Source organism: Lacerta agilis, chromosome 6 (assembly GCF_009819535.1).
Source record: "Lacerta agilis isolate rLacAgi1 chromosome 6, rLacAgi1.pri, whole genome shotgun sequence".
Lineage (NCBI taxonomy): Eukaryota > Metazoa > Chordata > Lepidosauria > Squamata > Lacertidae > Lacerta > Lacerta agilis.
In genome coordinates, this window is record NC_046317.1 from 65630625 (window position 1) to 65655479 (window position 24855).

The following is a 24855-nucleotide window of genomic DNA, read 5'->3' on the forward strand; positions in this document are numbered from 1 at the left end:
TGTTAGATAAGAAGGGGTTCTACAACTTTTGAAAGCTCCTTTGTGCCCAAATATTCAGGGTTGTATCAATCCTAAGTAGGAGACCCATTGAAATTAATGAGTTTAGAGTGAATAAATAAAACAAATCTGACCAATCGTATGTTTGTAGGATAAGTTACTGTCCTTGCCATTTAGATATAGAGTAATCAGTCAAAGGGGATGAATAGGAGAGGTTACTTCACAGGTTCTCCATTTTTTTCCCAGGTGATGAAAATACAGTATTTCACCCACAGTGTGCTTTTTTTCTACCTAGGGTAAAACTTTAATATGCCGAATGTATACTTGGAAACTTTTAATATAAGGGAAATGGAGCAAATAGAAACACCTTGATCATTATGTTTCAACAGCTGTATTGGACAGTGGATGAGAGTGGATACAATGCAGCTCATCATGATAATTGGCTTTATATTTATATGCATTTAAATACAGAAGCCCATGTTCATTTTTTATGTCACTTGGAGAGAATGTTCAACTAAAAGCAAGCAATGCATCCTTTATTTGAAACATATTAAAGTGTTGGGTACAGCTATGTTATGGGTGACGCTAGTAAGACAGAACTTCATATTGAGCTTTCGTCCTATTTTCCATGTAATTTTGAGCAAAATGCTGTGGCATCATATTGTGTATCCCCCCCCCATTCTGCATCACATGGAATACTATGGGTAACTGTGTCTCAGAATGAATATTGTAGAACTGGAAAAGGTGCAACCAAAACAATTAGAGGGCTGGAGCAACTCCCCTGTGAGGAAAGCTCAGAGTGTTTGGGCTTTTTCAATTAAAGAAATTTCTTTGATGTCTGAAGATTATTTACACTACTCTAAAATGTTAGAGAGATTCCCATTATACCCCTGATAACTGAGTGACATTTTGGTACAGAATAAGTAATCAAAATGTCTATAGGACACTTATTGTGCTGTTCAGCCTGTGTCTTTGCTTAAACAGACAAGGTGACAGATATTGTTATATCCACCTGAAAATGCTTCTGTGCTTCTGACCCAGTCCCAATAGCATTGGATTACAAATGTTTTCTTTCTTACAACTCACTAAGCCTGTCTTTCTCTGCCAGATTTTACATGCTTTTAATTCAGGGTTTGCAGATAGCGGATTCCGTTTGCCATCCGGTTCTGGCTAGCGTTATTCTAAACTCTCCTGCATTATTCTGCTGTGACCTGAAAGGGATTGATGTCTTAGTTCCATACTTTATTTCGGCCATGGAAACTATATTACCTGACAGGTATATATATAATTTTATTTTTCTGTTTTGTCTTAGTAAGTGAGAGAGAGGGTGTGTGTGTGTGTGCCTGTCTATGTGGCCTTAAGAAATTGTCTAATGCTTTTATGTGTTCCCACTTTCTGCTTCATTGACCCATGCTGTGAGTGTTCCTATTTTCAAGCAATAGACAGGTAGTCTTGGGAATCAAATTAGCTTTAAGCCATACAAGTGCTTCAACAGAACACATGCATCTTGCCCATGTAATAGTGCAAAGCTTTGAAACATATTCAGATTCTGAGGGAATGTTAACTGTTTTAATACCAAGTTGGGGATCTTGCTTTTTAGCTTTAGGCATAAGTACTGCAATCCCCTATGTTGCTTTCTGCTTATGAATTCTTACAATAAAGTGAACACACTGGGCTCTTATGCAAAGCCAGTGCTACCAGGACATCAGAAAACCCTAATGCACACACTGACTGTTTATGACATAAGTGAAATTTGCACAGCAGCTGCTGTCCTTTAAAATAGGGTTGTTTTTGCTTTGAAATCGAATGTGTTGGTGGCAATTTTATTTAAAAACTATTTTTTATCTTCAGGGAACTCTCAAAATTTAAAACATTCGTGAATCCTACAGAATTAAGAAGAGCCTCTATCAATATCTTACTCTCCTTGTTGCCACTTCCCCATCATTTTGGAACTATAAAATCAGAGGTAATGAATTAGGTTTTCAGTGACAATTTATATAGTTTTAACTTGGGCTTAATGTATGCTTGTACTTTCAAATCAACAGTTAGGATGAATTACTTCTGCAATGATGATTTTTTAAAACTTCACTGCTGTTGTATAAGGGAGGGAAAAGAAATTCACAGAATGGGTAATTCGAGTTCTTGCAGCAGTAAACATATGCTTACAAAGGAACATTTCAGGATTTGAAAAAGTGTATATTACACTGTTACAGTCATTTCTAGTAGAGAGCAGATATGACCGACAGTGACACTACAATAGGACTCGGGCTAAAATCTATGTTTGTTGGGCATAAATCAGGTTTGTTGAGTCAGAAAATTGTGTTATACTTCATTGATTTGCTGGTTTCATTTTGCTAGAGTTGAATCAAGTCCAATTTTGCAGTCTGTTTAAGGGCTCCATTTAGCATTCTTCCTGTGTCAAATTTTTCACTTTGATTCTTTTTGGGTGGGGCATATATTAGAAAAATTAGATGTCACTAAAGTAGATATTTGTGAAATTTATAAAAGGTCACTAAGAACACATGGTGGTACTGCTAGTGCTAATTCATGCATATGACTACAAATTATAAAAACAATTTATTACTTTTCAGATTGTTCTGGAAGGAAAATTCAGCAACGATGAGAGCTCATCCTATGATAAACCAGTAACTTTCCTTTCCTTGAAACTGAGGCTTGTGAATATACTAATAGGAGCACTGCAGACAGAAACTGACCCCAACAACACACAGATGATACTCGGTTGGTGTTTCTACCTGATCTGTGTGATGTGCATTTGAAAATGTACATGCCCTTGGTTGTTTATAGTTTACAGTAGCCTTCAAGCAGGCGACCTGAGTGGTGTCACATTACAGTGGCAGGAGGCAGAATTTACGAGCACAGAGAGAAAAACCGTAGCCAACCAAAGCTTCCATGGTTGAAGGAAACAGCAGAATACATCATAGTGGGGCAAGCCATGGAACTAATTAAGAGGCAGATACAGTGACCAGGAAGCAGAGAGGGGAATGGCCTGGATGTGGCTTCACTCTCTGAGAACAATCCAGACCAAGAGAGTGCCACAAGTATTGGAGTTGGAACCAAACAGTGCTGCATGATTGGCTCTTCTGGATCATGTTATTCCTGGGATCAGAAGACTATTCAAGGATTTTGTCCTTAACCTCCAAGGGGTGCTCTTCATGTAAATATTCTAGCCCTACAAAAATTTAGCAAGTAGTTTAGCAATGACTCCTGTCATTGGAAGGATCATTGCTGTGTGAAAAAGAAGAAACAATCAAAAGACATGTGTAGAAGATATTGCATGTTCTGCAGCGGGGGCAGAATGCAAACATCATATTACTGAGCTGAGGGAATAATTTGGCTTATGGTATGGTATTGGTATGGTGGGCGGGGACAAGGTCCAGAACCAATAGCACTCTGGTTCAGCCTTGTTTTACAAGCCACACCTGTTTTGCCTTTAAAACTGAACACCATATTTTTCTAAGAACTCTCTACAGTTTTAGCTCTTGTTGATTACGTTCCTGTGTTAATGTATGCCATTCTCTTATCTCTTTTGTTTTATCTAGTTCTGTATCTCTGGGGAAATCTTCAAAGCTGCCTTTTTGCTTTTAGCTTATGATTATATCACCGGGTTAAATTCAAAGCATATAGATGGGTTTGCAACTTCTGCTGTAACATTCTGCATTATAATTTGCATTCTCCAGGTGCCATCCTTATATAGGCTGGAAGGCACCATCCATACACACAAGGGAGGTATCAACAGGCTTATTGCAGCTGTTCACCCCTAAAAAACCCACAAACCCTTAAGGAGGAACTCCAAAACAGCCCAATGAAGACTGAACATGCTCAGAGCCAAGCAGAAGTAAACTGTGGGGTGGAATGGAGTATTTTAGAGGGCATGGGTGGATGACCGGTATACTAAACTAGTGCACCCCATTCTGCAACATTTTGTTTTAGGACCCCTTTGTATCATTAGATTTTTTTTTCTTTCCTTATGCTCTTAATTTGTAGTAGCACATAAATGTCAGATCTTTTCAGAACATTCCCTCTGGGCTTTCACTGCAGTAATTTATTTTTAATGCAATCTGAATAAGAATTTAGTGGAGTTTTTGCAGAACACTCTGGCCTTCATCTTAAAGGTACTGAGACCTCAAAGGAATTCAAGGGGTGATGACTGCAATAAGTTATACTCAGTGGGTCTGTTCTAACACTGGATATCATCCGAAACAAAATAAAAAATAAAAACATTTCTTCCAGTGGCACCTTAGAGACCAACTAAGTTTGTTATTGGTATGAGCTTTCGCATGCATGCACTATTCTACAGATACACACCTGTAACTAGATACATGCCTGTAACTACCTGTAACTAGAACCATTCTAGGAGGTTAGGAGAATGGAACTGATTGGACGATCTCCTTAGTGCTACATTTTATTCTACCCTTAGACTTGTATTATGACATAAAATTTGGGTCATGATTGTTAGATATCCTAGATCAGTATCCAGTTAATGCATCTTGTTAGCGGAAGGATTTCCACTCGTGCAGTGGCACGTTTCCCCTTCCTCTCTTGCCTGCAGCCTGTAGGATTGGGGGAAACTAGAACAGTTTTAGCTAAGGTTGGGGAGGTGGGGGGTTCCAATACACGTGGAGTAATCTTTGTGCTGATGGACCGTGACTTTCCACTGCTTTGCATACAATCCCAAGTGTTAGGTATACCTATATTATTTTTAACCTGCTTACAAAAATGCTAAGATGGTAAAATGTGAAACAGTAGTAGCATAGAAACATCAAAATATAATTTGAAGGTGGGGAACCTGAGACCTTCTATTTTCCTAGCAGATTTCTACTGAGCTTCTCATTGGAGTGGGATTCGTCAAACTTTGACATTTCTTTCCAAGTTGTTATTTACTGTTTCCAAAAATAGGGAGCATAGCCCTCCTGTTGCAGGGTGGGGATGGGTGTTACTTGATGGATTTTCACAAAAAGATGAGGTGGGTGTCCATCTGCCCAGTACTACTAAAATACCAATTTGCAAGATGAAACAGGATTTTACCAAAATTTGAGGTAATTCTCACAAAATTCAAAGAAGAGTGTTCACACGTACTGTATATCATTGCCCTTGGATATATTGGTATAAGGGGTGTTTTTTTTTTTAAATGTACATACTTTAAATATAAAATTCCTTCATTTTTAACTCTACAGGTGCAATGCTGAACATCGTGCAAGACTCTGCACTCCTAGAAGCCATTGGCTGCCAGATGGAGACGGTAAGATGGGTTGTTTTCCTTGTTTTGGAAAAGGGTGCAAGGTGCCTTGTTGGCTTACACCAGGTTATCGCATAGCCAGAGCACAAAGCATGTCTGGCTCAGTTGTGGAAGGGTAATCTTCAGCCCTTCAACAGCCTGTTTTCTAACTTGACAGAATGGCGGCGAGAATACTGTTTTGAAGAGCCACAGTCGCACTAACAGCGGCATTAGCACGGCAAGTGGAGGAAGCACAGAGCCCACTACTCCTGACAGCGAAAGACCAGCGCAGGCTCTGTTAAGGGATTATGGTAAGGAATTGAACTTCTTAAACATTTGCATTCATGCCCTGGTATGTAGTTTGCATTTTTAAAATGATTTTTTTTTTTAATGCTAAGGAGATTTCCAGTTGAAATAATGTAGACAGCTTGTAGTCCTTAATAATATAAAGAGCAAGGTGCTTTATTATGAACTAGCAAAATCATTATGATGGGTTAGTGAGGAAGGATTATGGGTAGCAGTGGGATAGCTGGGAGCGTTCCAACTCTTTATTTAGTCAACCCACCAGTTCCCTTGCTGCAGCTTTTCTGTTCCTTCACCTCACTCCCAGGGACTGCCACCACTTTGCTATCTCATTAGACTAAAAGTCTTCGAGATACTGCCTGATAACATAGGATGTAGTTTGGTTTCTCTGAGATGATGCCATTATCCATGACCTCTTCTCCTCAGCTTTTCCTGTGTCAGGGCACTCTGACCCCATTGCAACTTCAGGGAAGATAAAACTGAAAATATCATGTGGTGTCCCAGTTCTTCATTGTTGCTTCAGTTTCATGCGCTTTGTATGTTTCCATCTATCAAGGGCTGATTACGGAGTGTTGGCTAATTGTTGTATGCCATGTTCTAGCGCTCCAGTTTTGTGCCTGCTACAAATGTGTTAAAAAGCAGTGTCCTGCAAGAATTTTTAAAATTTACTACATAAAGCAGGAGAGCAGTGCAGTATTTGTTTCATCTGCAGCAGTTTTATACGTCTTTCTTCAGCAGTTGAGTTTAACCTGAAATGTCTGTTTTGACAAGAAATGCTTCTGTTTCACACACTTAACCCAGTTTGCTGTGAGATGCTGCTGTTTTATGGTTTGTCATATATATGCCTGGGGTTCATAGTGACACTGTCTGGATTTATAGATGTCTGAATATGATAAACCAAAGGGCTCAGTCAAGTGAGGGTTTGAAGCAACCTAGGTGGGTGAAGGCAGGAGACCTCAGACAATCACCTTCCCAGAAAACACAATAGGAGCCTACATTCAAAGGGAGGAAATTGGCAAACAGGCAGTTCTCCTTCCTCTACACAGAAGATTCCTCACTGTTTTTACTTGGCAGAAACCTCACCTTAGGGATACCACCTTTCTTAAGAGCAGCAACCTGCCTCAGCTACTTAAATATTTAAATAGCTCACTCATGCTACTGACTGTCCTTAACAGGCAGAAAACATAACACCCAGATAAAGTACCAGGTAGGTTATTGAAACACAGGCAGTTGAAGGTCCAGGTGGACTCTTCAGAGAGTTTCCCACATTGTGCCTTTGTTGAAGCAATGAACATGTAAGCTGTTTTTGAACCCAGCTTGATTTTGAACTGGATGCTTTAATGAAGTGACATTGCCAGTCCATAAACTAAAACCCATACAGTATAGACTGCTTGAAACTGATTATTTGGCTTAGAAATATGGAGATAGTCATGATAAATTGACCCAGTTTTGGACATTCAGCTAAATTGTTGTTGTTGTTGTTGTTGTTGTTTACTACTACTACTACTACTACTACATGGTTTTTCACCAAGCGACTTACAGCAAAGAAAAATATATAATGCATAATGCGATAGGGAAAAGGAGGGGGGAGAAAGGATAGGGTAAAGGAGGGATTTTCGCATCACGAACTAACTACATGTTAAATGGAAATGAATCCCAACAGTGTTTTTAAAAAGCAGTGAAGCTTTAGGCAAGGGAAACTTCAGAGTAGAGAAACATAATCTTGCCCATAATTTATCTGTTGAGGAGGGCAGGGCTTAGTAAAGCCATTTCAGAGAACCATTTTGGAGCAGATAGACAGGATAAAGCTCACTCATTTCAGTTGTAGAGCTCCCTCTCTTAGAATTGCTTGGCTTTGCATCAGAACCAGGTCTGTTAATATATAGTTAATGAATATTATTTGTATAGCCCCCTTTCTCTTCAGATCAATTAATACAACCCATCAACAACATTCATTGTGAGCCTATCTTTTTATTTCGTATTTTTGAGCCTAAGCTTATCCTTCCAATAATTTTTTTGAAACGCTTAATTCTAACTATGCAGTTTAGGAAGATCGGTTTTCTATAATTTTATTGTTCTATCCTGAGTGCAGAATTCACATGCTGTAGCACCACATATTGAATGGACAGAGATAAAGATAATGAATTTCCCTTTCTAAATTTTCATGTAACAAATTTCTGGCTGTGATTAATTTAAATGCTGTTCAAAACTTTGTAACAAATTAGTTTTCATGAGAGATCTGAGTTATCAACATTTATAAAGTGGCACTTCCCAGCAGTATTTTACAGCAGCAGATACTTTGTTTTCAAGTATGAAGTTCACTCTGACATTAAGTTTAAGTGTCTCTCTTACCAAATAGCAGCAGCCTTAAAGTGCATCTGCAACTGGCAAAACCTGCTGGATTAACATAGGAAAAACAGTGTTTTGGAGACATCAGCCTGAGATATGGAAAGCATTTGTGTTCCCAAAAATTTCTTTATCAGTTTCTGAAAACAAAACAAAACAAAACCCACATACAGTACTTAAATCAGTAAATAGCTTCTTTAGTTAACATTCATAGTCTAAAGAAGTTACTTAATCTGTGTGGATTGTGAATGTTTTGCTTCCCAAATTGATGTGTTTTTTTGTGTGTACTGTGGCTGCTTTAGCTTCTGCCCGATGGACTGCTTTGCTGACTGTTACTAATGCTTAGTTGTTTTCCCTCCCTGTGGTGTGTGGTATTGGGGTTTATATCCTAGCTCTTCATACAGATACAGCTGCCGGACTCCTGATTCGCAGCATTCATCTGGTAACACAAAGACTCAATGCACAGTGGCGGCAGGAAATGAGCATCTCATTAGCTGCACTAGAGCTTCTTTCTGGTTTGGCCAAGGTGAGCATCAGGCAGTCTGCTGGGCTATGGGATTTGGGCTCAGGTTTTCTGTCTCTCCCAGCCACAAGTTCTTACCTGATGATAATTGTAGAGAGTTTTGCCACCTCTTTGGTGAAAAAAACATCTGGCAGAGCTGGCAAAAATAATTTGTTCTGCGCTGAGGAGCCAACTCCTCCCACACAGTGTGTGATTTTCATTTTTCCTCTTGGAAAGGAAATTGCCCTGGATAAATAATTCAAGGTGAAGAGTATGTTTACTGAAATAAAATAAATGGCTAAAAGACAGCAGGGTTTTTTTTCCAATCCAGGTAGCTAGAAGGGCACCAAATTCCAGCACTCCTATGTGTCTCTTCTTTATATATCATTATTTAAGCTTTTCAGATGTGCTTTTACAGCTTCAGAGAGTATTGATTTACATTGTTTCTTAGTTTTGTTGTTATCAACTGCAAGCCTAATTTGAGAGGTTTCCAGCTGAACATCTGCCTTTGCTGCTTGCTTCAGGTGAAGGTTGGTGTTGATTCTTCTGACAGGAAGAGAGCAATTAGCTCTGTGTGCTCTTACATTGTGTACCAGTGCAGTCGTCCAGCTCCTCTCCACTCCAGAGATCTGCACTCCATGATCGTAGCAGCATTTCAGTGTCTCTGTGTCTGGCTCACAGAACATCCAGACATGCTTGATGAAAAGGCGAGTGAAATTGCACTGTTTATCTATCTATTAATGTGCAAACCACATTATTTTTCTCTAAACGTTAAAAAAAAATGTCCAGAACAGCCGCTCCTCCTTTCACCGGGTATAATAACGTGTTCCCATGTTTTGTTTCTGGTACCAGACTAGAGGCTGTACAACAGAAGTGTAAAACTCAAGTGGGCTGGAGGATCAGATTTTGCCACCCAGCCCCATTGTTCCCCATCACTGTTCACTTGTAAAATATCAATTTTGACAACAGCTCATCTACCTTAATTAGACAGGAAAGTTGCGGGGGAAGGTGGGCATAGAAATGGTTCCTGTGGGTCTGTCAAGCTCTCTGTTCTTAAATATTTATAAGAGTTAACAGATCACCAAAAAGTCTGACACACGCACACATACCGTGCTATATCCTAGAAGCCACAGATGCAAGCATTTGTATGCCCCCAAATCCAGCTATCCTACTTGTCAGTGGCTGCTACTGTGGCATAATGCAGTAGGCACTCTTTTGTTAGCAGGACAGTAGTGTGATAGGGTGCCAAATTGGGAGGCCTAGAGGGTCTAATTTTCTTCTTTATTAGATTTATATGCTGCCCTCCATCAGAGGATCACAGGGTGGTTTACAGAATAGAAATACCTGACCTAATAACAAACAAAGCAATACCTCCCCCCCCAAAAAAAAAATGTGAGCACAAGTTCTCTTTTTGACACTTCTGGTGCACTCTGATCTCTGCCTCTGCCCTCTCCCTCTTGGAGTTTGAGGCAACACTCCACAAACTTTCTGTTCCGCCACTCTTCCCCAAATTCACCTACCAGGATGTGTCAAAGAAGGGGGGGGGTGGAACCAGCCTACAAAGTCCAGGAACCACGAGTGAGATCCTTTTAACAACACAAGGGCTGCATTCCTATAAGCTAGTGTTGGATAGCATCTTGTAGATCAGGGGTAGACAACATGGTGCCTTCCATATATCATAGATGAACACTAAATTAAGAATACATGAAAGCAGTGTAAAGTTCTTCCAAAGATTTTAGTCCTCATAAGTACAGTAAATTTGTCAGTGAATTTGCCAGACAGCTGAACAGTATGGCTTCTCTCTACCCCCAGGACTGTTTAAAAGAAGTATTGGAGATTGTGGAACTGGGCATCTCAGGAAGTAAGTCCAGGAACAGTGAACAAGAATTCAAGAACAAAGGAGATAAGGAGCCCAATCCTGCTTCCATGAGGGTGAAGGATGCAGCTGAAGCCACTCTCACATGGTATGGAAAATAGTTCAGTCAGCTGGTGGTAGGAAATGGCTTAATTTAGAAGTGAGAGTGAGGAGTATTAGGAAATGATCTTTCAGAAAAGTGGTTTTCATTTATGTAGGTTCTAGGAGTAGAAAAGGTGTTTACGTCCTCTGTGTGTTAAATGTGGTTTTCTTTGCAGATGAGCAGGATTTTGTCTGTTTCTGCAATCTTCTTTTGAATCTCACTTGTCTGTTTATAGTTCTAGCTAACATTACACCATCAGGGCATCTGACGAGATGTCATAGCAATGTGAGAGTGTATTTTTCTGTGATATGTATTTTGACTTAGCCATTTTGTTTGGTTTACAGCATCATGCAAATACTTGGAGCATTTCCTTCACCCAGTGGCCCTGCCTCACCTTGCAGCTTGGTGAATGAAGTCACATTAATTAAATGCTCCCGTCTTCCTTCCATAAACAAGTTCAGCTTCCGCTACTTCGTCTTGGACAACAGCGTCATCCTTGCAATGTTGGAGCAGCCTCTAGGGAATGAGCAAAGTGAGTCTCAGCTGTCAGTAGGGTGATGGTAAAAATTTGTATGCTATGTTACCAAGTGTCTACCTGTTTCATTACACTGGTGTCCTGCTCTACAGAACATTGTGGAGTATTATGCAAAGAACTAGGAAACACTGGCATAGTAAAAATTCAGACAGCAAGAATGTTCACTTAAGCACTGGGTATACAATAATATTTTTTATAATTTATGCAAAATCCAGCCTTCCATTTTCTCCAGATATTTCTCCATTTTCAGTGTCTCACTTTCATAATACTATATAATGTTCTCTCTCCCCCCCCCCACACACACATCCCAAAAACCCCTCTTTTCTTCAAACCGTCCCTGGATAGATTTCTCCATGTAGTGAAGTCTCTGGTATGGAGCTTGGCAGATCAATATCTGAATCTATAGTTGCCTTTTTATTTAAAATATTTATGCTTTGACTTTCTGAAAGCCAGAAACATATCATAAATAAAACTGCAACAGACTAATCAGTAGCAGTCAGCACAGAACGAATAACCAACAAAACACTTGAAATTCAGTAACATGCGAAAGCTATTGGACAGCACAAATTAATCAGTTTAACTCAGCTCTGGAATAGAACAAATTTACCTTGCCACTTGAAAACTAATCTGGCAGAATAAAACAACCCTCTCTGGAAAGCTTGTTCTAGTGTTACATATTCACACTTATTTCAGTTGTAACTGAAGTCTAGATGCATACAGTCAGTGTGCTACAGTCAGCAATCTAAATGATGATCATAGCGAACACTGGGAAAACTCCCTCAAGCCAAGCTCTCTTGAATATTCTGTCTCAGTTTGTTGTGCAATTTGAATAAATTATGCAATTGAGTCTGAATTTTCCATGTTTTGGTAACTCAGGTTTTTATTTTCAAATGATAATACCCTTTGACCATCCTTGCACCATGGTTCTTTCAGGAGGTGGGCTATTCATAACGCTTTTGGGGCATCGAAAGCACTTTGCATACAGTGGCCTGGCTCACACATTGCACTAAGCCAAACAATGGCAGCACAGCAGCAGAACGAGCAGGAAGGAGCAAAGTGATCACAATCTTCTCTTTGAGAGCCAGCATTCACACTAAGCTATTGTTTGGTTTAGCATGATGTGCAAACCAGGACATTATCTAGGTAATCTTTTCAACAATCCCATTAGATACATCATTGCTCTTAACCCCACGATGCAGACGGGTGGGCGCTGAGCTTGAGGGAAAGTGGACTGAGGTCAACTGTCATGCCGCATGAATTCTTACAAGATCTGAATTGGTTTGATAAAATGAGTCAACACTTTTGGAGTTGTACTGCAGGCATTCAACCTAGTTAAACACAATTTTGGTCTGGCTTCTGTTACTTTGACTGAGTTAACAGCTTCAGCTGAGCTCTTGTAGCCTGGCTTTGAACACCTGAGATGCTCAATGCAGTTTTTACTGCATCAGGTCATTTTTATTGACCACATTACTGGCCAGCTTAATCTCAACCCCTCCATCCTTTCTTTCACCTGGTAGACTAGGAGAAACTTCCCATGGCGTTTTCAGTCCCAAACTGGTGGCGAAAGAGCCTTCCAATTCTTCTCGCCGGCAGCGGCACATTTCTACCTACAGAGGGCAGGATTATTCTGCTGTTTACAGATTTGTTTGTTCAGCTTGCATATCTGCAGGTAGTGGGGCTGACCATTTTTCCTTGCTTACTTACACATATGCATAGTTTCATGCATAATTTCTCACTTCTGTTATATCGGGATACTTTTTCATGCATGTGTGTTTCCTTCGTCAGATGACTTTTTCCCTTCAGTCACAATTTTGATCCGTGGGATGTCTGGAAGACACGCCTGGGCCCAACAACTCTGCCTCTTGCCTAGAGGAGCCAAGGCAAATCAAAAGGTCTTTATCAAAGCCCATAGTGAAAACTATACATAAGGTTGCCTCCAAACTGCTGTGAGATATATGCAGAGAAAGTAGTAACGCTATAGTATCCTTGATGAGTTACTAGCTTTTCCACCCTGTCGCTTTTCACACCTCTGAGGTGCCTTCTAGAAGACTACAATATTATTCAGTCAAATGATCAGAGATGGGTACACATGGATGCATGTATATAAATGTACAGTAGGCACATGATGTGTGTTGAATGTCCCATTTAACTCGAACATAGATTCATCATATCTAATGGTAGAAATCTACCCTTTGCATGCCTAGCTGTAGCTGGAACCATGCAGTGGGGTTTCTTTTTTTGTAACTTACGTTGCTTTATCGGGAGCTTGTGTGTGCCAAAAAGTATATCAGGACTGTGCAAAATAAAATTCTTTATTGGCATTTAGTGTGTAAATATCTTCAGATGTGGGTGTGACATGTTAATACATACTCTTGTTTGCTAAAAAGATGGTAAAAGCAGTATTCTTTCTACATCTGTAGCTTTCTATACTTTTCTGCTTTGAATTTTGTATTCAATTTTGGGGTACATTCTTAGTTAAGGTCCAGGCAGAGACTACCAAAGTCAGATCAGGATCTCTAATTTTGGGATGGAAGAAACCATTGTGGAAGCTACTACAGTGGTACCTCTGGTTAAGTACTTAATTCGTTCCAGAGGTCCATTCTTAACCTGAAACTGTTCTTAACCTGAAGCACCACTTTAGCTAATGGGGACTCCCACTGCCACTGCACTGCCAGAGCACGATTTCTGTTCTTATCCTGAAGCAAAGTTCTTAACCTGAAGCGTTATTTCTGGGTTAGCGGAGTTTGTAACCTGAAGCGTATGTAACCCGAGGTACCACTGTATAAATGTTGCTTTAGTTATAACCTAAAGGTATAGCTCAGTCTAACCACCCCACTGCCCCTTCTCCAAAACTCTTGACACCTGTTTCAGCAATAAATCATTGATTCAGGAAATATCATGCAATATTTGACACATTAAGAAAATTATGACATTGTACTGTTTCTTGAATAGATGTTTGTCCCAGAGCCTCGTCCTGCACCTAAGAATGATGTTGGACTCAAATACAGCGTGAAACACCGGCCATTTCCTGAGGAAGTGGACAAGATTCCTTTTGTGAAAGCAGACCTGAGCATTCCAGACTTGCATGAAATAGTTACAGAGGAAGTAAGAGACTTACAGTATTTTGATTTCTTACCCCCTGTGTGTTTCGCTCCACAAAACATGTTAGTCATTACCTCTCAAGTAGAAAGTATTTCTTCTCAGCAACTTTTACTGCTTTACCTGTACTCAACATTGGTGTTACTGACCAAAAGGGTGGGAGCCTGGCACAAAGTGTGCATTTCAATAGCCCCATACATCAAAATGCTCCCTGCATGCTCATCTTATAAACCTAAGTAAAGCATTTCTGGAGCAGATGCTTTTCAGGAAGCTGCTGCCAAAGTGGGCTAAAATGCCCTATTGTTCTTATCCCTGTAAAGGTGAAAAGTCAGCTTGTTGGTTCTGTTAACACTTCTTGCAGCTGTTCTTTGAAATCGCACACTGATTTAGGATTGCCACAGTGCACGTGCTGAACAGCAGGTGTATCCATCTCTCTTAACCCAGCAGCTGAAGAACATCAGTGGTCACAATTTTATTAGCAAGCTGGGGGGAAATTACAGCAGCTTTTTCAGGCACTCATTGTCAGTGTTGTTTGGCTTGGCAAACAGGTACTACCATTTGTCGTATGCTGCTACTGCGCTCAGCATTTTTTTTATGTCTAAAATGAGGGTGTTAAATATATGTTTCAGCTGGAGGAGCAGCATGAGAAGCTGAGAAACGGTATGGATCAGCAAGTTCTTTATGAGAAGTCTATAGATCAGCAGATGGAGGAAGACTGGAGAAAGAAGAATTTCCCTGACCCAGTCACAGAGTGTAAGCCGCCGCCTCCTGCACAGGAGTTCCAAACAGCACGCCTTTTCCTCTCTCACTTTGGATTTCTGTCACTAGAAGCACTGAAGGTGACTGGAGGCTTCTCTTAATTGCTTCAAATGCTGCCATTATTAGAGACTATTACTGTTTAATATTGGGTCCAACCGCTTATAGCCTACATTAGACAGATTTGTGCAGGAAAGCAGAACAAATTTGGGTACAAATAACAAAGATGTTTGTGTCATCCTGAATATTATAAAATTGTTGGTTTTCAGGGTACAACAAGACTCTTTGTAAGGTTTTCTTTTTCTTGCAACAGACTTAACACAGTTACTCCTCTGGATATTTATCTAAATTACTTTCAGAAAGTGTTAACCATTGTGATGCCATCAGTCTATGTGGGTGTAAGGCTGGCTATTGTACCTACATGGTTTTTTTTAAATTGGGTTTATGTGTATGGGCGGAGGGGCTATTTTTCTTGAGATTTTAAAATTAGGTCCTGGTTTCATTGTTGTATGTAGAAGAAATGTGCCTGTCGTTTTTATTAATTAGTACAATTCCTTTTTTGCATCCACACACCTCTATGTGTTGCTATATAATAAAGCTGTAAGGCTGTTGTCAAGCTGTAGTTAGTGTGGCTGCCAGTAGATGGCCACAGCAATTCCAGCATCATCACAGAACAGCAGGTGGGAGATCAAGCAACGTGGATGATAGATGGCACAGCAGTTTAAAGGAGGGTAAGAGGAACTTCAGAAAGCAGTTTGGCAAACTCTGAAGTGCCTTTCCCCCTTCTGTTAAACATCTCTCCTATGGTGTTTGAAGAGGGTGGGGTGTGCTTCAGAGAGCAATTTGGCAAACCATTCTCTGAACTTCCTTCCCATCCTCCTTTAAAAGGGGGTTGGGGGTGAGCGGGGAGGGGAGGGGAGGTTTGGGTTTGCTGTGAAGCGATAGACAAAGGCTTGTGTACAGAACTACTAATGTGGGCTCTTCCTCTTGGATCTTCTTTAGCAAGCTGATTGCATATTATCAAATTTAAGTGACTGATCACAATTTATAGGTAACCACAAAAGGTGATTATGTAGAGGTATAAAATCTACGTTGCTTTTTGTTTGGTTAGGAACCTGCTAACAGCAGACTACCTCCTCACCTGATTGCACTTGATTCTACTATACCCGGGTTTTTTGATGACATTGGCTACCTGGATTTGCTACCATGTCGTCCTTTTGATACAGTTTTCATTTTCTACATGAAGGCAGGTCAGAAAACAAGCCAAGAAGTAAGTGGCATGCTTCCAATTTAAACTCTATCAATAAGTGTATTCAAAACATAAATATATATATTCTCTTGAACTAGAGCAGTAGAAGAGTGTGTCTTTCACATCACTGGATGTGTATCATCGCTAAAACCCCTTAGAACTGTGCTGTGATGGCACAGGGTGCATATGCAGTTTCCTTGCACTGCCTAGTCCAAGCTTTCCCCAACCTGGTACCTTTGAGATGTCTTGGACTACATTCTCATCACCATTGGTCAGGGACAATGGGAGTTCTAGAATTGTGGCATACATACTGCCCTGGGGTAGATTACCAGTTAACATCTGCTCCGGTGTTGTTTACTCTGCTAACTAGATGGCTTGATACTTCAGGCCAGCACTTCTGAACACCTTAAAAATGTGCATATATAGCCTTCTTAACTGAACTGCTGGCCTATTTTCTTCCAGATTTTGAAGAATGTAGAGTCTTCCAGAAATGTCCAGCCACACTTCCTAGAGTTCTTGCTCTCCCTTGGCTGGTCAGTTGATGTGGGGAAACACCCTGGATGGACGGGGCATGTCTCAACTAGCTGGTCCATTAACAGTTTCTGTGATGAGGAGGGATCTGAGCAAGGTGAGAGGTGTTTGTGGAGGTTTCTGTCTGCTTTAATACTTTGTGTCATCTTAGTGTTCTAGAGAGGGATAAAGGCAGAAGGTGCCTGCTTGCCCCTCTACCCCAAGACCTGGTAGATTGCATGCTCCTCCAGAAGACCACTGCAGACCTGCATTGGATTTGGAGAGGGGGTGACTGCATATTCACCTCTATCATCCCATTGTGATTTGGGAAGAAGGAGGTTCAGCACTGCCCCTTTGTCCTTAGGATGCTTCCTTATGCATAGTTTTAGAAGGGGTGGCCAGAGAGCTGTTCTTATACTGCTTTTCTTACACCACTGCTGAGATTAGCATCCCCAGATCTTTTGGTGCAGCAGCAAGTGGTATGCAGAGAACTGCCTGCAAGGATCTCTACATATTCATCTGTGAACAGGTTCATGAAAGGTTTGGGGTGGGTGTCCTAGAAAGTAGAATAAGTTTTAAAATAGGTGTGGGGGAGGCGGGAATGACGAAGTGCATAACGAGACTGGAAGACCTTCCCTTGGACCCCATCTTTTATTTGCTTTGTTCTCAGATGAAATAATTCCTTCAGAAGACATTGGGGCAAGTATCTTCAATGGGCAAAAGAAAGCACTATATTATGCAGATGCTCTTACAGAAATAGCTTTTGTGGTTCCCTCACCTGTGGAGTCCTTAAGTAAGTGTTCTCTGTGTGTATCTGTTGATTCCGTATCTAATTCCAAAGAGATTTCCTCAGTTGTGTCACAAGTGTATCAAATATTTGCAATAGAAATGGGTGTGCATTGAAAATTCTAGAGTTGTATCCAGTGCTGTGCCAAGGAGTTCTCCTGGCGCAATGAGTGTTTGCTTTGCTTTGCTTTCCTCTCTTCCCCCTGTGTTTTTGTTACATCTGAAGTGTAATTGCTACTCCTGTATTTGTGCCTAACTTCTCCCTTTTGGCTTTCAGCTGATTCCTTGGAAAGCAATGCTTCAGACCAGGAAAGTGACTCCAATATGGATCTCCTGCCTGGAATACTAAAGCAGCCTGCACTGACACTTGAGCTCTTCCCCAATCATACAGACAATCTCAGTTCTTCGCAGAGGGCAAGTTTATGCAACATTGACCAATAAAGTGTACTTGATATGCAAGTGATAGTCTTAAAGTCGGATAGCTTCTTCCTGTATTAAATAATATGAACTGTTTCATGATACACTAAATAGTATTTGCAAAAAAATGTTAATTCAGAAATAGAATAATTTAGTAGGAGCAAGCTTCCCATTCTATAGTAATTAAGGTCCTGTCTTCCCCTCGGGTTGTGTTGGTTTTTTTTTTTTTTAAGGGCTATCACAGTTATCAGACACTTGAAAGTACAGTATTTTGTACCTGAGGAAATGTCCCTCAGCAAGTGCCTCCATTGCCATGGTCCATCAGAAACAAATCAAAAGGAATCTAAAATCATTGGAGATGTTTAGGCCTCAGCCTGACAACAGTACAATATTTATTGTCTTTTAAATGAAGTGTTCACAATAGGTTGTATGCATTATAATTATTTCCCCCGAAACTTTTGAAAAGGACAGTCTGAATTGCACACCTGTAGCTTTGATTATTTGGTGACTGTCTTTTTTTGTATTTTCAACAGCTCAGTCCAACTTCCAGATGCAAGAGGCTGCCGCATGGTCGGGCTGTTCCTCCAATGGGACCTGAAACCAAGGTGTATGTGGTCTGGGTTGAACGTTATGATGATATAGGTGGGTGAATCTTAGGTTTTTATTGTGGAGTTTGCATGAGCAGGCAGGAGCTGACATAAAAGCCTTAGGTTTCTACTCACCCCCTTCCCTTCTTCGCCTCCTGGCTGGGAGAAGGACTCCACTTGTGTTTACTCTCGGTAACCCAAGCTCAGCATTATGTACCACCCACAGATTGTGGTTTAAAACAATCCTTGCCAGTTTCTAAGCAAACCATCTCATAACCCAGACCTCCATGTCCAGTTCTTGTTTTATTAATTTGCTTGTTTCAGCCATTTGTGAGTAGTATAGAAGGTGTTTTACTTGAGATTATTATTACAACAAGAAGCATTGGTTCAAAAATAAAATAAAATGGGATTAAAAACCCAACTTGTTTGTTGAGAAGAAGCTGGTGCTGCTGCTTCTTGCTCCATCGGGGGCAAGCTGGTTCTGCAGCAATCCCCGTGGTGGCATTTGGAGGAGGGCTAGGCTGTTGTGGCAGCTGGATGGTGACAATTCCTCAGGCTCCTTCTTTCTCCACTCTGCTCAGAGCATGATGATCCTTCATACCAATTCTAGTTACATGTTTTTAAATACCAGTCACTTAACATGATTTGGTTTCTCATTTTGTACTATCTCTTACAACTTGAAAAGGGAATATTTAATCTATCGCGAATATGTTTATCTTGCAGAGAACTTCCCTCTCTCTGACTTGGTTTCAGAGACCAGCACTGGAGTAGAAACTACAACAAACAGCAGCACTTCATTGAGGTATGGCCTGAATTTATCCGCATTTCCACTTCTGCCATTTGCATAGAAGTCCTACGGGCATTGCTTCCTGCTATTTCTTTCACTCTTGGAAGTACTCTGCTCACATGCAAGCTGCGTGCTGAGTGTTCATGGATTTTAGTCCCAGCAGCCCTTAGAAAGATGTGTTGGCACTTGAATTTCTGCAACATTTCTCATGAGTCCGAGGAGTTTGGTTACATGGTCCTTCCCCTTCTTTCAAACACGTATTTTACTCACAGTGTAGGCCCAGAAAACTGTCATTTTGATGCCTTATATTCCACCTATCACACAATATTTTTATGGCATTGCCTAGATTTTGTTCCTTCAAGTAACATTCAAGGTGTACCCAATTTCTACACTTTTGTGTATTTTTCAAGTTTTTATTTAATTTTGAAAAAAATGTTGGCTGGCCCCAGCTGTTTCCATTTTGAAATGTTTGCTTACATTGGTAACATTTATGTGTTTAAGGTCCTCTACTCCTGAAAAAGAGGTTCCAGTGATTTTCATCCACCCCCTAAATACTGGATTATTCAGGGTTAAAGTGCAAGGAGCTACTGGGAAATTCAACATGGTCATTCCACTGGTGGATGGGATGATAGTAAGCAGAAGAGCATTAGGTAGGTGCTTTTAATTAACATCGGATGATTAACGTAGCTAGCCTCTTTGGGGCTAGGAGTGCAATTTAATAATGCTATCCCTTGCCACACATCAGCACCAGGCTACTTCTGGTGTTGCAAATTGTTCTGCCTGGAAAGAAAAATGCCCCCATTTTGCCTTTTCCAGTGAAGGAGATAACCAGGAGTGATTGGCTGGGATTCTCAGCAACAGTAGCCATGTCGAAAGGCATCGGTTTGTGGGTGGCTGAATGAATGACAAACATTCAGATACTGTGTTCATATACCATCTTTGATCTTGTTGAGGAAGGTGTTTTCCAAGAAGGCAGGGAACTGGCCTTTTCATACTAAGGCAGAGTAGCACTTACGTTTCAAGACAGTCTCTTCGGCCAGATTTATTCCTAAGTAAAGTTGACAACTATGAGAAGATTCCAAACCTCACAAGTGTCACTGACTTGAGGATGGAAAGAGCACTTTTTCCTTTTAGCCTCAGAAAGTCCTAAAAATAACTTTCCTGGGGGAAGAAGGAAGGAGTAAGCAGCATTAACATGTTTTTTCCCCCATTTAAGGCTTCTTAGTGAGACAGACAGTAATAAATATTTGTCGAAGAAAACGGCTGGAAAGTGACTCGTACAATCCTCCACATGTCCGTCGAAAACAGAAAATAGCTGACATTGTCAATAAATACAGGAACAAACAGCTGGAGCCAGAGTTTTATACCTCTCTTTTCCAAGAGGCTGGGCTCAAAAACTGCAATCCTTAGACCAATATCCTCCCTGAACAATTAGATCAGAGCTTGGTGTCTACAGTAATGGGGGGGACGGACCCTTCCCCATCTTGCAAGTCCTGTATAAAGAAACCACAACCTGAGCATGACTTCTGCTTCTGCTGCAAGGAAGAAATGAGGACTCAATATAGGCACTTTTCCTGAAAACCAGCTTCACTCCATCAGCTGCTGCAGAGGGACAAACTTTCACCATCAGTCACTATTTAGTAATATATAGTGGATGTGTAGTAGAGAGAGGGGGGTTAACTGCACTTCTCATGGCCTTCTATGTGGACATAAAATGCCAGATTCTGAACATGCAGAACTAGCACCTGAAGTCTGGTACTTTGCTTCATAGCAGGTTGGGTTCAGATGCATATTTTTTTCAGACAGAGACCATGAAATTGCAATAAATTATTGTGCTATATCTTGTTTGGTTTGCTTTCCCACCTGCAAGCAGGCCTATTTATTTATTTTTAGCCCCACTCAGAGGCTCCATTTCTGATTCTCCTCCTCTAGATCCAAGATGCAAATACCCATGGGTCCGTTGCTCAAAGTTTCTTTACCTTTGTAGGTTGCAAGCACCCTCTACCTACTGCTGGCCAGTCCAGGATAAAAGCTCTGGGGTATTGGTGAGGGATGGGAAAGCAAAGAAGGTTGGCTCTTTGAGCTAAGGATGGTCCTTTTAAATCAGCTCTGAGACAAAGAAAAGCCTGTATAGTGGTTCATCCCAATTGTATTTATGACCAGTACATAATTTCACCTGTATCTTATGAATGCTAAAAACATGATTTCTCATCTGACCAGTCCACCCTTATAGAAAGAAGTGAAATCCTTGACCTGGAAAGGGTGCAATCAGAATGTATGTCCACCTCTGCATGTAAGAACTAGTTACAACCTCCCTATTGTGAAATCTGATTTCTGAATTGCAAATGCTTTTTACAGAAAGGAATAGAAGCTACTTTTCATGTCCCACAGTTCGTTCATTCGTTCGTTCATTTTACTGAAAGAGGTGGGTTTCTTTTTTTTAAAAGGAATTATTCAAACCTTGGCACACCATAGCTGTCCAGTGACATTGGAAGTGAAGACCCATGCAAGTTAAATGTAAGGTCATTAAAAAGTGTACTTGAAATTATCTGATAACTATGTGCCCCTTCAGAATTATTACACGTGTTTAAATTAAATGGTTTCATCCTTGCTTTGCACTGATATCAGTCTGGAACCATATATTATATGCATGGCTTCTGCCAAAAACAACCGGCAATGTTGTCCCCACCCTTAATATCTAGTAATACAAAGTCATGCGGCTTCAACTTTCCCTGGTGTCCCTCCACTTCATTGGCTAATATGTGTTGTATTACTGGATGTTACTGGAGAGGAAAGAAATAGCTACCCTGTGTAGATTTAAAGAATAATTTATTAGATCACTTGGTTTTCTTGTGCTTGATACTTGGATGCAAGGCAGGGTATCATTTTCTTAATAAAACTTTTTTTGAAGCTGATAAAACCTTTTAAAAATCTACCTGCACATTTTATAAATGGAGGTCATCTTTTCCAAAAGGGAATCCAGAAAATAATGCTTTGTGCAAGAACTTTCTGGATAGCTATTCAAAAAAGGCAAATTGCATTTTCAGAAATAAGAGATACAAACCTAGTCCACATTTATTTGGAAACAAGTCCTATTGATTTGAATGTATTTGATTCCTAGTAGGCATATACCGGTAGTATGATATTTAAGCAAGCAAGAATTAAGTTCCTAAGTTCCCAACACAGTTTACGTTTTAGGTTTTTTTAATAGTTCTTGTCTCTTTTTTTACCATCAGCCATAATAGAATGCATGCAGATTAGCATGCTTTGCTTTACTATTGACTAGTTGCAGGAAGTTGCTGAACGCGTTCAAGGATTAAATGTGAAGAATACCTACTTAGAAGCAAACACTCCCAAGATCAAGGTGATTCACTTCATAGCAGCCCCTTAGTATTTAAGATTCATCATTGGGGAGCCAGTTACAACTCTTAACCTAGTACTGAAACAAAGCTGAGAAATTCTAGAGCAAAATTAACTCTTGATTCTTCAGAAGCATATATAATATTAATAATAATGCAGGTGGCTTACAACTGACAGTACAATTTTTGTTTTGCTTTAATTTGTTCATGTTTGCTTATGGAACACATGGCCAGTAGTCTTCTGAAGCAAGTGAACTACTCTCCCGGTGTTAGTGAAACGCAAGTTGGTGGGCCTTTTCAATGTCTAAAATTAATATGGTCTGTTCAGTTTCTGTGTCCAGGTGGGCCCATAGCATAGAATGTAAATGCCAGCCCTTTTGCTTTTGAATACAACATTGGAACGCCCTTTGAAAAACGTTGACTTCAACTTGTCTATTTATTTATTTATTTTAAAATACCCAGTGTTCCCAGTATGCATAGCATGGAATTTTTGAAAACTTTTAACTGATGTGTTAGCCATAAAAGACATAGACATGAAAGCTTTCGTTTAGTTAAAACCTTCACCTTTCTAAATGTTGCTATGCAATCTGATACTTGAGGGCAGGAAGCAAACTGTCCATTAATGGAACGTGCAAAAGTAAGTTATATTTTGACTCTTTGAGATCCTGAAGGAAAGCTCTTTTGAAACTGGCCTACAGCAGCAGTATTCCCCTATATCTTTTGATGTAGTTGAATTATGACAAAGAAACCAGAGTGGCAAGGTCTGGAGCAATTGGCGAACGGCTTAGCAAAAAGAAACTTGGTAGATTTTGATGGATTTCCAGTGAGGCTATGTGTATTAAAGCTGCTCTTTGCGGCAGTACTTGCTTCATAACTGTATTTTATTACACAGCACTCCTCTGAGAGGTGTACTTTTTGTTCATAAAAGCTGCCAGGATGGTCATTTAAAAAACCCTAAAGAGCTTCCTGGTTTCTTTGGGAAGATTAAACAATGAAGCCCGCTGCTTAAATTGAATTAGCATGCTAGTGTCTTGTCAGCTTGAGGTGTAGGTCCATGTATGAAAAATAAGGGCGCATCATAAAATCACACTCAAAAGTCTGGCATGTTTAGCTGTCCTGCTTAATTGATGCACAGATTGGAACAGCAAATAGCACTGCTAGTGGGGATGCAGGGTGTTCTGATACTTGCATAGAACCTTGTACTTAGTACTGAACATTTGCCAGTATTAACCTAGTGCACGAGCACTAAACTTAATTGAACCCCCTTAGATACTGTTCTGATCTAGAAGATGATCTGTCACATTTAGTCCATGGATTAAATGGCACGACCAATGCATGTGTACCACAAAAGCCGTGTAATGAAAGGTTGAGCAGTTGGGTGACTGCATATAGAAATCAATGGTTTGAACCATGTATGTACTTTGGGTGAAGCCATTAGTTGGTTTTAACTAATGACCTGCCAAAACCATCCTTTTGAGTTACACAGACAGGACAGAAATGTATTAAACCTATAACAGCTTTTGAACTGGGTTAGAGGCATGGCCCAGTTTGGTGTTCAAGAGTTTAAATAATTTGCTTTTAATTACAGCCTCTCGTGTTTAAAAACCTTCTGTTTAGTAAAAGAAGTTTCAGTTTGTTAAACTCTGCTGTGAAAATAAGGGCTGTATGCTTGTAAAGGTCCCCCCTCCCCCAGGAGCTCCTTTCTGTTAAGCCAGTGTATTCTTGCCCCCAGGAATTCACTTCTCCAGACTTTATAATTTGCTTGAAGCAGCCTTAACTTAGCCTGTATTTTTTTTTTTTTTAAAAAAAAACCTGCTCTTCGGCAGACATGCTGCCCTGAATCCACATTCGTGTCATATTTACTTTTCGCTTCCATTGTGTACTTAACAGCACACAAGTGGACTTGAAGTTGTGGCCTAAATCTGCATGCAGGAATTCTTTTGATTCTGTTAATAAAAATACTACGGTGGGAAATAACAGCAGTGATTTCTCCAAACAGCACTGAGCAATTAATGGAAACATGTAAGGGCTCACTTTCACTGTGTCCTTTGGTACAGATGCTGGTTGTCTGTTTTTGTATGTGTGTAAATGAGAAGGCTTCCAAGTGCACTGATAACTTCCTGTCCCCTGTGCAGAACTATTGACTGACCAATTAACTGCAATACAATGTTCTGTCTAGAGCTCTCTAAACATGACTGCCTTTGAAAAATTGGTTCTTTTTACGTCAGGTTGAGGCATCAGGCTTGTAAAACTGTCAATATAACATTTAAATTTCCAACTTTTGTTTTGGATACCATTGCACAGGATAATTGAAAGAATAGAAGTTTGTAGACCAGGCTTGGTTCTTAACATTTAGGTTGCTTGTTTCCTATTACTGTTTCCTTTGGGTATCTTAACTACCATGTATTGTTTGTTTTCACTGGTCTCT

General features: G+C 40.2%; 1 protein-coding gene across 5 annotated transcripts in view; it reads left to right on the top strand.

Annotated features, from left to right (window-relative positions):
* Positions 1-22090, top strand: part of RALGAPB (Ral GTPase activating protein non-catalytic subunit beta) — a 52952-nt gene extending 30862 nt beyond the window's left edge. For 3 of the 5 annotated variants that reach the window (XM_033153219.1, XM_033153222.1, XM_033153220.1), the window contains 20 exons: positions 1106-1273; positions 1849-1963; positions 2589-2736; positions 5193-5257; positions 5412-5544; positions 8275-8408; positions 8909-9091; positions 10197-10348; positions 10687-10874; positions 12663-12769; positions 13830-13982; positions 14606-14815; positions 15844-16002; positions 16444-16609; positions 17162-17284; positions 17555-17691; positions 18228-18336; positions 19005-19083; positions 19570-19718; positions 20285-22090. In XM_033153219.1, coding sequence (XP_033009110.1) covers positions 1106-1273; positions 1849-1963; positions 2589-2736; positions 5193-5257; positions 5412-5544; positions 8275-8408; positions 8909-9091; positions 10197-10348; positions 10687-10874; positions 12663-12769; positions 13830-13982; positions 14606-14815; positions 15844-16002; positions 16444-16609; positions 17162-17284; positions 17555-17691; positions 18228-18336; positions 19005-19083; positions 19570-19718; positions 20285-20478 — 2872 coding nt within the window. In that variant the 3' untranslated portion in view covers positions 20479-22090. The remainder of the gene's footprint in view (positions 1-1105; positions 1274-1848; positions 1964-2588; positions 2737-5192; positions 5258-5411; positions 5545-8274; positions 8409-8908; positions 9092-10196; positions 10349-10686; positions 10875-12662; positions 12770-13829; positions 13983-14605; positions 14816-15843; positions 16003-16443; positions 16610-17161; positions 17285-17554; positions 17692-18227; positions 18337-19004; positions 19084-19569; positions 19719-20284) is intronic. The other 2 variants (XM_033153221.1, XM_033153223.1) reach the window with 1 other exon arrangement.
* The last annotated feature ends 2765 nt before the right edge of the window (positions 22091-24855 follow it).